At 40.3% G+C, this 15,149-nt stretch overlaps 1 protein-coding gene across 5 annotated transcripts in view; it reads right to left on the minus strand.

Moving 5' to 3' along the window:
- Nucleotides 1-2,024: 2,024 nt before the first annotated feature.
- Nucleotides 2,025-15,149, minus strand: part of ACSL3 (acyl-CoA synthetase long chain family member 3) — a 109,996-nt gene continuing 96,871 nt past the window's right edge. For all 5 annotated transcript variants that reach the window (XM_048863339.2, XM_048863338.2, XM_048863342.2 and 2 more), the window contains 3 exons: nucleotides 14,516-14,630; nucleotides 10,170-10,327; nucleotides 2,025-6,665 (listed from right to left, as the gene is read on the minus strand). In XM_048863339.2, coding sequence (XP_048719296.1) covers nucleotides 6,505-6,665; nucleotides 10,170-10,327; nucleotides 14,516-14,630 — 434 coding nt within the window. In that variant the 3' untranslated portion in view covers nucleotides 2,025-6,504. The remainder of the gene's footprint in view (nucleotides 6,666-10,169; nucleotides 10,328-14,515; nucleotides 14,631-15,149) is intronic.

The following is a 15,149-nucleotide window of genomic DNA, read 5'->3' on the forward strand; positions in this document are numbered from 1 at the left end:
GGGTCTAGGTGGGTTTGTACTCAGGCGGCTAGCCCAAGCTGCCACCAGTACTACCTCCAGCTACACAGTGATTTTTACCATGTAACTTGAGCAAAGCCAGCACGGCTCCCTGCCCACGCTGGAAAGCACAACTCCAGCTGCTGAGTAAATGTACCTAAGGATAGGTCTACAGAGTTTTAAAGCCTGCGGCAGTGAGTCTCTGAGCCCAGGTCTACAGATTCAGGCTTGTGCTACAGTGCTAAAACCAGCTGTGTAGACACTGAAGTTTGGGCTGGAGTTCAGGCTCTGAAGCCCATCCTCCTCCCTGGGCTTCCAAGCCCCAGAGACACCCTGAGACCAAATGGCTACAGAGCTATTTTTAGCACTGCCGCACAAGCCCAAGACTGTAGAGCTGGTCTCTGAGACTCATTGCTGTGGGTTTTTAAATGCAGCGTGGACATAGCCTGAGATGCTTCACAGACAATTGCATAGATGTACCCTGGTATTGTTCGCAGTCTATTACTATGTAGTTTTAGTAATTGCATTTCCTCTCTCATTATATATATATATACACACACACACATCCCCCTACCACAGGTTGTCAGAATTCCTTTATTTATCCTAATAAATCTGCAATATTTTTCCAATTTTTTTCCATTTCTGGTGTATTATTTTAAGCCATTTGTGTTTTACCCCTTACCTTTTGTTAGCTAATGTGGAGGCTAAATCTAGATCACTGGAAAGTAGACTTCCAGTTGTATGTGCTCGACTCATCCATTATTCTTGTATCCATTTTTCTACACGCGTTTGTCCGTCTCCTGGCAGTTTCCTTAATATAACACCCCTATGAAAATTAAGCTTTCCATAGGGTTACTTAATACTTTATCCTTTCTTAGTACCCAGAGTTAGATTAGCTTCTACAGTAATTTACAGTCCTTCACTTCTATTTATTGAATTTAGCATTCAAAGAGCATCCAGCAGAGAGTTTTGCTGCTGCAGGGCCTTAGGAAAATTAAAGTCAAATTATCTAGAATTACTTGAAACTAAAAGTTTCCAGCTTTAGAAATATATTTGAAGGTTTTGAATACAAGTGTGTACCAGGAGGAGTCTGGCATCTCACACATGGATGAAGGCAAAATAAACGGGCTGTCTGTTCATCAGGAAGGGCTTAGCATTCAGCCAGAGATCATTCTGTCCCACCAGGTCCATGGAGACTAAAAACCTACTGTGAGAGTGGGTGCATTTCAATATGAAGAATAATAGAACTACTGCTTTACAGCAACAAGATACTACTGTGATTAATGCAGAAATATAGGGCTAGTAGACTCACCCCCAAGTTTAAAACTAGACAGTTCACATGGTTGACACTCCGGCCCTCAGCCTGAACCTTTGCCATGTAATCAATATAAATGTGACAGTATCTGAGATTGACTCAAATCTTTGCAACTGATTTCCAGATAATTGCATTCATTTACGACACTCCAGCCCTCCAACACAATGGGTACCATACTATGGTCTAAAAGAGGTAAAATTAATCATTGCAACCAAGGTTGAAATACAAGAAATAAAAATATTTACGTATCATTTAGAAATTGCCAAGCAGAGTGTTATAATACTAAATGTCAGCATCACACAACAACACAAGTATTGTTATAAAAATAAGTTTGCATGGTCTGAATGTAATAGACAGTAAAAATGTAAGAGGGAAAAGGAAAAAGTATTAGAGGAAGACAGGAATGTTATAGTATGTCACACACTTGTGCAAAAAGGTTTCCAACAAAAGGAGAAAAATTCAGAGTATGTCCCCTTTGAAAATAGCAACATTCTCAATGGTCTTAATTCATTACCATTTTTAAAAGCGGCAGGAACATAGTTTATATGTGAAGGGTTAGATGTGTCCTCAGCTGATGGACAAGTATACTGTTCCACCAAGTTAATGGAGGGACCCTAATTTACACCAGCTATGGTTCTGGTCCAGAATGATTTTTTGTGGGGGGAAAAAACAACACCCTGAAAAGGTGAAGAACAGGAAGTGCGAGGCTTAATTTGTGAAACTCAATTTTATCTTCCTTTATTTTTTAAACTTAATGTCCAATTACAAATAAATAATTCATACAATATAAATCAGTTATGATATACACTTTTTCAGGCAGTTCACATTAACAACCAAACCAAGATTACATTGAAAATGAGTTTGCATTAAATAACCAATTATAGTATTATACAACTGGTCATTCAATTACATTTTCAGACTGGTCTAATGTGTTAAAACTTAAAAGGAGACCCCTCCTCTTAACCAGTATGGAAGACACAGATGTATACAATTGTCTTACAAGCTCAAACGAATGAATACACCACATTTATTAAAAAAAAAAAAATGCTGCAACACAAGGTCTAAGTGGAGTTCTAATACAGAAGAAAAGCTTGCCAATTTCAGCAGCATACATATAAAAGTTTACTTCCATGGACTCTTATCCCCTGTGGCAGTTTCTGCCTAAATTTACAAGCTTTGCAGAATGTTTTTATGTAGGGTTTCAATTCCGTACATTTCTCTTCATCCTATTTATAAACTTGTTAGCACATATCTATGTGCTATATTTTTAGTTTCAATTGCACACCGCTTTGAACTTCAACTTCAGCAAAATGTTTTACTGCTGAGAAGACACAGCTTCCCCTTGAGGTACAGTCAATTTTTCTGTAAACTGCAATAGTAACAGCATCAGTAAACTTGCCAGGTCTTTTCTGACCTCTAATTTTTAATTTCCTAACCACATCCAAACAAGCTTTGTTTATTCCCTGTAAAGAACACTTGTGACATCTAGATTGAAGTGTCAGTCTAAAGTCTTGAAACATTTCAAAAACCAACACCAGAAGATGTGTGCCAACTATTCATCTTCAGTCCTGGTTCTTACTAGGTCAGTTAGTCCTCTTTTATACTGCAATTCAAAATTCATAGCTATGCACATTTCCACATGGGGATAAGTAGCTAATGATCACTACTATCCCACAGATTCAGAATTTTAGGAATTTTAAATTGCTTCTTGTCAAGATGCTTCTTTTCAAAGGCCAACTTTTAGGGCCAGAATAGACTCTCAGCGGCAGTTCCCACCCCATGTTCTTATTATGAGAACCTTGAAAATGTGGAGGCTAAATCTATTCCATCAGGTTGCTAGATTTCTTTCACTTTTGAGGGCTAAGAAAAAAGCCCCCCAGACCAGTTCATAATTGGAGTCTGGCATCATGTTGACTGCTACCATTAGGGTTCCCATGAACCGCCTCCTAATTGAATTGTTCCTCTGCTAAGCAGCTAGCATGGCCCATGATCACAAGATGAAAGGATGGTGGCAGCTCAAGCACGCAAGAGATATCATTGCTCGATGGACTACAATCACAAGGGACACGTGCATTTTAATGTCAGTTATGACACGGGCTTCTTTTGTGGCCCTGGTCATTTAGTGTAACTTTTCTGCCTTAGAGCCTGCTCCAGAGAAGATCTGAGTACCCACAACAAGTGACTTCAACAGGAGTTGCAGATATTCAGAACCTCAGAGGATCAGGCCATTTGTTCCCCCATCTTTGAGACAGGATAATAATACTTACCAAAAAATATTTTTTAGGCCCACCCAAAAATTCAAAGGCCCTTTTCTCTTTAAAATTGTTCTACCGGTTTATTTTCACTTAGAGGAAACAAAAGCTTTATCTTTTACAAAACCAATCTGATCTCAACAGAAACTGGAACTATTTGTCTACATCAACTTAAAAGTACATCAGAAAAGAAAACTGGATTGAAAAACAGATGCAGAGTTAGATTACAGTTCAACCTTCTGGCAGAGCTGGAAGGAAAGTGAAGACTTGTTTCCAAACTAATGTTAAAACATCTGTTAATTTCTGTGATTTATCCAAAGTGCATTTAAGAACTTAGCATACTTTAAAATACTATTTCTTTCAGAATTCTTCTTCTGGGTTAATCAAATTTAGAATTTTATTAATACACTACAGAGTACAAGTGGTCTTAAGATGCTGGCCATATTACGTTAGCCATTTTTTGGATTATTTTTGTTTTTCTAGGATCACAAAAAAGCTACTTGCAACTTTAAGCAAAGTATATCATTGCTTCAAATGCAGGCTCTATTTATGAACCTTATTGCTTCTTGATGCCATTTGACAGAGTGCAAATCTATATTTTATTAAACATTTTTCTATAACTAAAACATGACGACACTTTTCCTTTGAACTTGACAGTTCATGTGCTCCCATTCTTCAATCACTTACTTTCCTACATTTAGGTTTCAGAGTAACAGCCGTGTTAGTCTGTATTCGCAAAAAGAAAAGGAGTACTTGTGGCACCTTAGAGACTAACCAATTTATTTGAGCATAAGCTTTCGTGAGCTACAGCTCACTTCATCGGATGCAACCTACATTTAGTCTTATCTGTATATATCTATCATGTGTTTATAACTTCTTTAAGATTCAGATCATGTATAGCCTGGATTACAACGGCCTCATTACTCATACAAATGTGATTTTGAACCCCTTTTAATTCTGACAATTCCATTTGACTAAATACACCAAACCTCACCAAAAGGTCCAGAGAGTTCTCCAGCACCAACATAGAATCACAGAATATAAGGGTTGGAAGGGACCCCAGAAGGTCATCTAGTCCAACCCCCTGCTCGAAGCAGGACCAATTCCCAGTCCATTTGCACAACAGTGCAAATCCATGGCAATCCAGTAAGACCTATTAAAAATACAGCTCACTCTTCCATTATTTAAGTGACTGAAACTAGGTATGATACGTTCAGCTTTCACCAACACAGGGAACCTACCTGACTTTGGTCTCCTATACAACTGAACAAGGAGTGTCAATTTTCATATACTTCAGAATTAATTTTTTCATCAGAGTTTGTGTGAAACCTTCTCCTAAAACTCCCAACTTAAAGCTTTACCAATGTTAACAGCAGAAAAGGTTGGTTTTAGGTACTGCAAGTCTTTTGTACAGCCAATGCTCTGTTATCAAACTATTGCAACAAGCAAGCATGAAGACCTGACTTTTTACATTATAATTTCATATCCCCTATGAGGAAAGAAATTTCAGCAAATTAAAGCCCTTTTAATACCTGGTCCACCACAAAATTTACTGATGTATGCCTTTCCATGTTCTCATGTGGCCCTGATCAGAATATTTTCTCTAAATTAATATATTAAAAAACTAATAATAAAATACATATCTGAAACCAATCTAGAGGCTCTCACTTTAGACCTAGCTAGCACCCAGAACTCTGGAAATGAAAGCTTCACAGGACTATTTATAATCAACTAAATCAAGAATTTGGGTGCAACAATTAAACAACCAACCAAGTAAAATAAATATGACTCTTAACGTACAATACTTCAGACATCTGCCTTCAAAGAAAAAAAGATGATAAACAAAAACATTAAATTATTAATTTAGGGGGAAGATTTTTCAAAGGCACAAATGGCAGTTAAGTGCCCACTTCCAACTGGTACCTAATGGGACATTTTGGGCCTTTAAGAAATTTCCCTCCAAAAGATTTGGGCTGCAGCTAGGTTTGAACATGACTGTTATCAATGATTTACAAGCAACAAAACGGAAAACCTGAATTGTGTACGTAAGACTGATGAGAAAAGAGATGATTTTGTTAAAGTCCCGCCAAACTTTCTGAATTCATTTTACTTAACACTTAAAAGTTCTCACAAATCTTAAACAATATAACTTCTGTACAAAATGGCCTGAAGATATTTTAAAAGTGAATTTCAATATTAGACAGATTATTCACAGATGTAGCTTTTGGTGTGTTAAATAGCATCTTTTGCATTAATAAAGCCTCAAACAACATATTCTCCAGGGCTGTCTGCTTATATACAGTGCTGTGCCATGCCCACCTTTCTTTTTCAGGTAAAAAATAAAATATTTAAGGATCAACCATCAGGCACATATTTCAGGTGTATTTCATAAGTCAGAATGTCAGACTTTTTCTTTCTTAAATTTACAAAGAACAATTGCACAGCAACAAAATAATCTGGTCTTCCGTCCAACAGTGATTTGATTTATAAGCATTTTCAGATTACATAATTTCACAACATCAATAAGTTTTTATATTTAAATACTTATATAAAAAAGGCCCCCAGAATAACCATTTCTTACATAGCCAAGTTATCCGCCTGTACATCCAAACTTTAAAAAGTTGCAAACCGAACATTATACAGGATTTATAAATCATATTTAAAAACTTGAGGCTTCAAAAATCACACAGTTTCCCAAAAGAACTCAGGAAAATCCAATTATTGACAGGATAGCAGAGAATACTGGAAAGAAGGAGACAGACACAAGTTTGCTGCCTTAACATTTTACTAATCCTGACAGTCAAAGATGTTGATGTTATCAGTTTAAGTTGAAAATGAGGAATGGTGTTTTTGTGTGTTGGTCTCAAGTACTGAGACATGAGATTCAAGTATTTCCTATTTGATCCGAGCTCACTGTAGCAAAGAAGCGCAGGAAAAGAATTATTTTGTTTTTCCATACATTCGATCAATGTCCATCTGGTAGTGTGATGTAAGCTCTCTGCGTTTTAATTTGAAGGCATCTGTCACCAGACCAGTCTCAGGGGTCCAAGGATCAGGGCTCAAACGAATTTTTACTGGTATTTCAAATTTCTCCAGATGAGCTGCAATAATAAAAAATACAAATAAGAGAAAGATTTCAAATGTATGTGGGTTTATTTTTGTTGTTTTTTCCCCTCCTTAACTAAAACATAGATTGAGGAGCTAAATCGTGCTCTCACACAGAAAAGCCAGTGCTATGGGGATAAAAGTACTCCTCAAATTTTAGTTTGATGCCACACAGAGAGGTCTTTAAAGCATGTGGCGTCACAGGATCTCTGGACAATTAAATTCGATTACCATGGAATATGTCCCATGTGCTTGGGCTTGGGCTTTTGTGCTGCTCACTGGCTTTGCAAATGCATGCACATACACACAGCAGAACGGCTCACTCAAGATCTATCCTGCCAGGCCTGTTTTCTAACCCTGACCCTCTGAAAGTAGAAGGCGGCATGGAATTGAATTTATTTAGGCTCAGAATAGTGCTACTTTCTGCTGTTTATTTCTCATAGTATTTCTAGAAAGTTGCTGGGAGAACATGTTGAGTACAGTAGCTGATTCCTTTGCTACAATATACTTCCCCAAACCTGCCAACCCTAATTATACACTGTTTGTGCAGTTGATCTTCAGCAAACTCACTGGAAAGGGACACTGAAGGAGGAGGAGAGAGGGAGAATGTAATTTCCCCCTTTCACTGTTTTCCCACCCTTTTTGTTCTCTATGGAACATAACAGAGAGGAGTGTTTAACTATTACTCTTTAGCATGGAGGCTAAGGTTATGAAGTAATGTAAAAGTAAAGTCAATGGAACGCTGAGCTAATGAAAACAAATAGCCTATTGCATACTGAATGCTCATTAGCTTACACAATACTTAACATGCTATATTATATATTAAAGTTTCTGAGACGGACAAGGAGAAAAATGTGGGTTACTTACCTGTAACTGGAGGTTCTTCAAGATGTGTAGTCCCTATCTATATTCCATACATGGGTACACACACTCCATATGTCGGAGATCAAAGATTTCTAGCAAGTAGAGTTTGTCAGTCCACACATGGGCAGTTTCTTCATACCAAGGGCATACATGGCAGTGCAGATGGACATCTCTCCAATTAATCCTCTTACTGTGAATCCGAGAGGATCAAAAGCAGAGGGGAAGGAGGACAGGAAGTGGAATACAAATAGGGACCACACATCTTGAAGAACTTCCAGTTACAGGTAGAGTAACCGAGTGCTGGTCCCTATGTGTACCTCACATATGGGTGACTAGTAAGCTGTATTCAAAGAGGAGGGTGGTGCAAGGATGCAGTCAATATAGATGTCTGTAATACACCTCTGCTGCATCTGCAAAAGATGCCTGGACTAAGATGTTATCTTTGAGAGATATGGATGGAACTCCAGACTGCTGCCTTACAAATGTCCAGTATAGGTACTTCTCGAAGACATGCTACTGATGTTACCTGTGCTCTAGTACAGCGAGTCCTCAGCCTGTCCGTGGAAGGGAGATGCGCCAACTGATTACAAAGAGCAACACAGATATCAATTTAGAGAGTCCTTGAGCAGAAAAGCTGGTCCCCCAGAATGCTTTGCTATAGTGACAAATAGTCTAGGAATTTTCCTAATTGGTTTCATTCTTTGCACACAGAACTCTAGAACCCATCTGACATCAAGGGAATGAAATCTCCTCTCCTCATTAGAAGCATGAGTTTTAGTGAAGAATACCAGCAAGCGAAGAGACTGCTTCACATGAAAAACTCAGAAATTACCTTGGGGGTGATTTTTGGGTGAAGGTGAAGGGAAACCTTCTCCTTATGAAACGTGGTGTATGGTGGGTCGCCCATGAGTGCCCCCAGTTCACTCACCTGCTGACTGCTGTGATGGTGGGAAGAAAGACTACCTTCGTGGAAAGATGGGACATCAGGCATCTGGCATATGGTTCAAAGGGTGGCCCAGTAAGTATTGACAGTACAAGCACAGGAACAGACTTCTGGTTTTCTCCAGGGGTGCTTCACCCGCGCTCTGAGGCCCCGCCCACACTCCGCTCCTTCCCCCAATGCCCTGCCCTTGCTCCACCTCTTCCTGCCCCCACTCTGTCCGATTCCCCGAGGCCCTGCCTCCATTCCACATCTTTGCACCCCTCTCCGAGGCCCCTGACTGCCTGCCACTCGCTGCCCTCCCCCAAGCCCCTCCGTGAGCCACCAAAAGCTGTTTGGCAGGGTCACCAAACAGCTGTTTGGCAGGGTCACCAAACAGCTGTTTGGTGGCACCCCCAACTAGCTCATTGGGAGCATCGCCAATCAGCTGACTGGTGCTGAGCACCGGCTACTGTTTTTAACATGGGTCGTCCAGCCTCGGAGCACCCACAGAGTTGGCGCCTATAGGTACAAGCCTGAGGTCCCGCTGCAATGTTGGCACTGCTACTGGAGGGAAGATCCTAGTGAGACCCTTCAGAAATCTGACTATTGTCAGGTGACTAAAAATGGATTAGCTCTCTACTGGAGAATAGAAGACATTGATTGCAGCTAAGTGGACCTCCAGTGAGCTAATGAACAATCCTGACATCTTGAGGGTAAGGAAGTAGTATAAAATAGCAGATGCTTTTTCTGAGGATAACTGGCTCTGTTGCATCCACGTAGAGAAACGCCTCCATTTTGCTAAATACCATTTTCTGATGGAGTCTTTTCTGCTGCAATTGAGAATAGTCTGAATGGCCTCTGATCATGGCTATTAGAAGGGTGCTACTCACAGACTGAGGCCAAGGTACACAAGGTTTCCTCTGGCCTGGATCAGACTTGTGTCTCATGGCCTTCTCCATGAGGTCCTTCCTCAGTTGGAGCTCTCGTCTCTCATAGGTCCAGAGAGGGAAGGAGCAGCAGATGCTGCACTTAGTGGAGATATAAGACTCCACAAGACAGTAAAGGTAGTACTGGTGGTCATTGCTGACCAAGATGCGGGAGGGCAGGAGATACGGTTCTTAAATCCTGGAACTCTGGGAATAGACATAGTTCCTGAGGTGGGGACAAACTAAACTACACTAGACTATAAAATACTAAAAACGTTACAACTATATACAATTATACATGCAGATTATGAAAGATAAAGATAGCTTCACACACACAAGATTCTGACTTAGGCCACATGGTGGTAAGAAGGAACTGGAAAAGCATCTGTCCTCACCGCTCTTTATACTGCCAGTATGGGGTACAAGGGGAGCAACTGTGCAGGTGCAGACCAAGAGACATTACTTACTAGAAATATCCAGTCTCAGACACATGAAGCACATATGTACCCACGTGTGGAAGTCACACAGAGACCAGCACTCTAAGAAGAATTACATAGACTATGTCCCCCACCCCTCCCACACACAAAAAGCATCCTCCAGTTAAAGTCAAATTTTGCAGAAAACACAAATACTTCATTATCGGCGGATTCTATTTTGGACACAAATTACTCATAATAAAACATCTTTTATAAATTCATATGCCTATTTTGTTTCTACTGTTTTATATTTTATACTTTTACAATACATTAAGTTCCACAAAGCAAATACAAATTCACCTGACTGCTCACCTGAGCTAGCAGCTTCAGTTACTACCTTCAGTACCTCTTTTTCCATTTCAGCACTGGTGCAGATCTCTTCCCACGTTCCTTTAAATCCTTTCTTTCGAGCTAGTTCTGTAAGTTCCTTTTGATTTGGCACAACAAATGCAATGACATAAGACTGGAAACTGAGAAGTATAAAATGTACTTTAGTATGAATTTGGTAGCATTAACAATTAAGTCATTTAAAAACAATTATAAAGTTAAACTTTTTTCTATTTTATATTGATTTTTAACTTTTGTTCATCTAGAATCTCACAGAATAAGTTCACAAAATTGGACCTCTGCCCTTTTTTAAATAGGTAGAAGTTTGTATTACTGAATATGGTTACTTATGCCATAACAGACCCATGTAAGTATTAAGGAGAAATATGATAGTGGAAGAAAACACACAAATTTAGAGTTGTAATTAATACCTAACTATAATGTCAGATTAGCCATTTTTAAATGTAATTTCCTTATTATGAGATAATTTGGATTGCGTATTTACATAATGAATAAAAATAGGGCATATCGGGTTCAAATAATTCATTGAGGGGCAAATCTTAACCTGACCTTTACAGATATGGAAAGTCCTCTTGCAAAGGAATCAGTGCAGTTCTGCTATACTAAGGTGAGGGGAGGCAGGGCTCAGCCTATGCAGAATGTGCACACCTCATACATAAGGAGGATATGCAAAGGTCCATTATAATTGGATGTTGTGTTTTACACAATATTTGTGAGAGCAAGTGGGAAAGCCTTATAGGTAGATGGGAGAATGAGGAGAGGAGACTTGCTCAGAAGTTTGAGCAACCAGCAAGGCATCCCATACAGAACACAAACACCAGGGGAATGCTGTCAGGGATGCCTACTGTTTGTATTTGAGTCACATGCCTGAACACGGTAGCCAGTGCGGTGTGTGTTCAGATGCAAACATTATGAGTGCTGGTGTACTGTGTGTGGGTCGTTGAAGTTGAATGGTCCCTATATCCTTTTGTAAAAGCTGATGCATTATTTCAGGTTTATTTAAAGGATTTTCTGTGTTAAATGCATTGCTGACTCATAATGGATGTATTATGTATAAATAGTTTTATTATGAAAAAACAATAAAACACCAAATACAAACCTTTAAATGAACAAATGGGAAAAAACTGTATTTGGAACCCCATTTAACCAACCAATCTTCTTAAATAACCAACTGAATACAAACCTTTCACAAGTGCAACAGTAAGAACATTTGAAATGCAACGATTTGGAAGAGGGATGCAGAAAGTTAAAGGCAAGTATACACCTGGCCCCTGTCTCTTCTCATCCACATAGGTTGAGCACTTTGGCTCAAAATTCTCAGAGGCATTGTAGGGCGCAAAAGAACTGGAGTCCCAAGTGCCTAGAGGTTGGATTTGAGAGGTGAATGGGAACTGCTAGAAGCATTGCTGTGGGCATGCAGAGGTTAGGAGTTAGTGCTGGTCCCCTAGCCAGAATTGTCCAGGGTCTGAAGAACATGGCTAGGTCCCAAATTATGGGACTTCAGGGACTGCTGGCCTAGCAGAAGCATGTTTTCAAAAGGACGTTCTGTCTTAGGATAGCATCCATGAGTTGCCTCGGAATCTCTCTGCCTTTTTCCATGCTCTTCTTCACCATGGTGATGCAATTCTTGGCCACAGCCATACTTTCACTGGTCACGGTGACGTTGTCCTTGCTCACTGCCACGTTCTCCTGGGACAGCTGCACTTCTTTCTCCCTCCCTCATATACAGTCTCCACTTCTCAGCCAGCCTGGTTTTCCTCTGTGTCTCTGCCATGAGTTCTGCAAACACCTTGTCTTGAGTCTTCTTTTTTCTCCCCTTCAGGTTGACCAGCCTGTCAGCAGTTCATATCCTGTCCTTGATGATCTGGCTATTGCAGAGCTGTGGCTGTGGAAATAGGGGGCAGAGGAGAACAACTGCTTATTGTTCATATCGCAGACAAATCATGATAGCTTTTTTTTGGTATGTATATGTGACTTTACCTCCCCGAGACTCTTGCCATTCATGGGGGAACCTCAGAGATGCTAAGTGGTCTGCATGTACAGAGGAATTTGGGTACATTTGGATTTCAAATCTACTATATCTGCTTTCATGCTGTTGGGGTGATGTGGTTGGAGCTATGATCCAGGTTTGGTTTTGCAGTTTTGTTTGTGCCCTGGAGGTGCTTCTATGGCATTGGAGGTGTAAAGGAAGGACTATAGGGGGCAAACTGGATAGTAATTCCCTCTACATCGCCTTTAAGCTGTCCTCACTCTCCATAACATTATGCTGACGTGGCTGACTAGGAGGCAGAGAATGGTCTTATTCAAAAAGACAAAGGGCAGTATCTTGCTGCTCAGTTATTCACCAGGATGCCCCCCCCCCAAAAGCACTGCAGGAGTGGAAGGAGCTGACAAGCTATACTGAGAAGCATGGGTGAGTGACTATTCCCTGTAATATGCAAAACAAATATCAAGCTATTTCTCAATCTTAAGGTCTGCTATATCTTCCCTGTGGACATGGAGAAAGTGCAGAGAAGGACAGGGTCCTTCAATGATCATCAGCTACAATGTATTTTACCAGGCATTTGTACCTTAGAAGGGTCCAGTATTGTTTGTGTCTTGACTGGGCAGGCAATGTGCACTTATACCTCACATAAACTATGAAAACTAACCCAATTTCTTTTCCTGCAAGCATGGTCTCAATCAACTGTTAATTTTGCACAAATGAATGCTTTTGTTATTGAAATATGCTATGAAGGGGGGGTGCACCAGAGGAGAAAGAGGGACTAACTGCAATTGCACTATGCTGGCTGGATTTTGAAGCTGTAACAAACGGGATGTGGGTTTCTAGCTCATATCTGCCAACAATAATAATAAATAATAAATTGTAAACATAGATACTTACATGCTGAAGTTTCCTTTATGGGATATGACCCTTCAGGCCTGGCATGGGTTTCTGTCTGGGACTCTGGCTCAGCTGATGCAGGGCAGGAACAAGGGTCTGTTGTAGCAGAGCATGACGGGAGCTGGCTTTCCAGCTGGCCAGAGTCAGGCTCCTGAGTCAGGCTCTCAGGGGGCAGCTCCTCTTCGGCAACCTCCTGCTCATCTTCTGATGGGTCTAGATGGTCGTCCTCAGTGTGGGGGGGAATGCAGGCAACATTCTCAGAATAGTGCCTGAGATGGGTTGTACTATAATCAGGTAGAATCCTGTCTACTTCATGAAAAATGGAGAGATCATGTGCCCCGTCAGATTGTCTCCTTTTTCCCCCTCATTTCAATGTTTCTCCTGAGCTTTTGGCTTCTTATCTGGCACTTGGCGGCATCCTGGTCACAAGCCCCCCGCCCCGACATCTGCTTTGCTATGTCCACAAAAAGGTTCTTATGCCTGTGGCTGGCCACAAGAGTTTTCTGAACTGACACTTCTCCCCCAGTAGTGATGATCCAGGGTCCCAGCATGGCTCCAAATAGCTGTGCGAGGAATGTTGTGGGGTTTCTCATGTGCTAGCACGTTTGTATCACCAGAATAATGATACACTGTAGTATAGGAGCAAATGGCCAAATCTGGCTCTGCGCCGCCCTTTAAAGAGGGGAAGGGTCATCCTGGAAACTCAACACCAGGGCAAGGATGGCACACGAGTAAATGGACAGGTCATAACGGTTGACCTGAAAAGCACTGTGGGATAGCCACTGTAAGCATGCAAAAAGGTGGACAGCAACTGTAAGCACACAAACAAAAGACTAAACTAATTCAATTAGGAGCAAACCTAGTCCATTTGCGGAGGATTCCAGAGTTCCCAGGAAATGTGGAGTTAGAGTGCAATGATGAGTTGCATCATGCATAAACAGGAATTTTCAAACCAGATTAACTGGATTTGATTCAGTTTAAAACCCCATGTAGACAAGCCCTCAGTGAGTTGCAACAACATTAGAAGCTGAAGAGCTGTTTTCCACTGCTGCCTCAATGTCTAATGGTGAATGGGTCAGGTGAGTTCTCCCCTCACTCTTGCAGAGATCCTCAACATATTCAGTTACTTGCAGCAGATATGTGGAACCAGATTTAGCTACAAATGTATTAATTTGGTCATGCACAAGTACTTATGCATCAATAAGAGATAGCTAACGCTTAATCTTTTCAAGTCGTAGATATGGTTATACCTGGAGCTGAGTGCATAGGCAAAGTGCAAAACTTCAAAAAATACAGAACAAAACAAAAATCTCTTTCAAATGGGCAAAAAACTTTCAAGTTAGCAAAAGAGTTTTATGTGCAACCAGTGTAGTTTAAATATTAGAAAATGTTGACCCCAAAGTCTTGGACACATGAGCTCTCTTACCTGCTTGCATATGCACAAATATTATCTACCAGTGGAAGATTCTTCAAAGCAGCCTCAACTTTGCCAAGAGAGACGTATTCTCCAGCCTGGAGTTTTACAAGGTCTTTCTTACGATCTATTGATAAAGGGAAAAATTAAATAAACGTTATTTACAAAATGAAAACACCAAGGGCTTGCTTATACCCATTTCTGAGATATTAGTGTATAAAAGCAACAAACATATTTCTGTGTGTTTTAAATTGGATAAATAAAGTTCCAGTTTTTGGTACTGCACAGATTAACAAAAAGCAATCTGCCCAGATCATTAGATGTGTCCTTCTACCAACTGTGATCCATATTTTAAACTACACAGAAACCTTTCCCCAATGAAATATTTGTATGTTTACTATATATTTTATTCCAACTAGATCTTCTAGTTATATGGTATCTTTATCAGATGTAACAATATCTATCAGCACTGTAAGCGAATATAACTAGACTATAATTAGAATTATGTGAAAAACAGTATTTGGCTGAAAGAGAAGGTTACTCATACTCTGCAGTAACTGAGGTCTTTGAGATGGTTGTCCCCATGGGTGCTCCACTTTAGGTGAATCTGTGCCCCTGCGCTTGTAATCGGAGATTTTTTGTAGCA

This window comes from Caretta caretta, chromosome 9 (genome assembly GCF_965140235.1).
Source record: "Caretta caretta isolate rCarCar2 chromosome 9, rCarCar1.hap1, whole genome shotgun sequence".
NCBI classification, from domain to species: Eukaryota; Metazoa; Chordata; order Testudines; family Cheloniidae; genus Caretta; species Caretta caretta.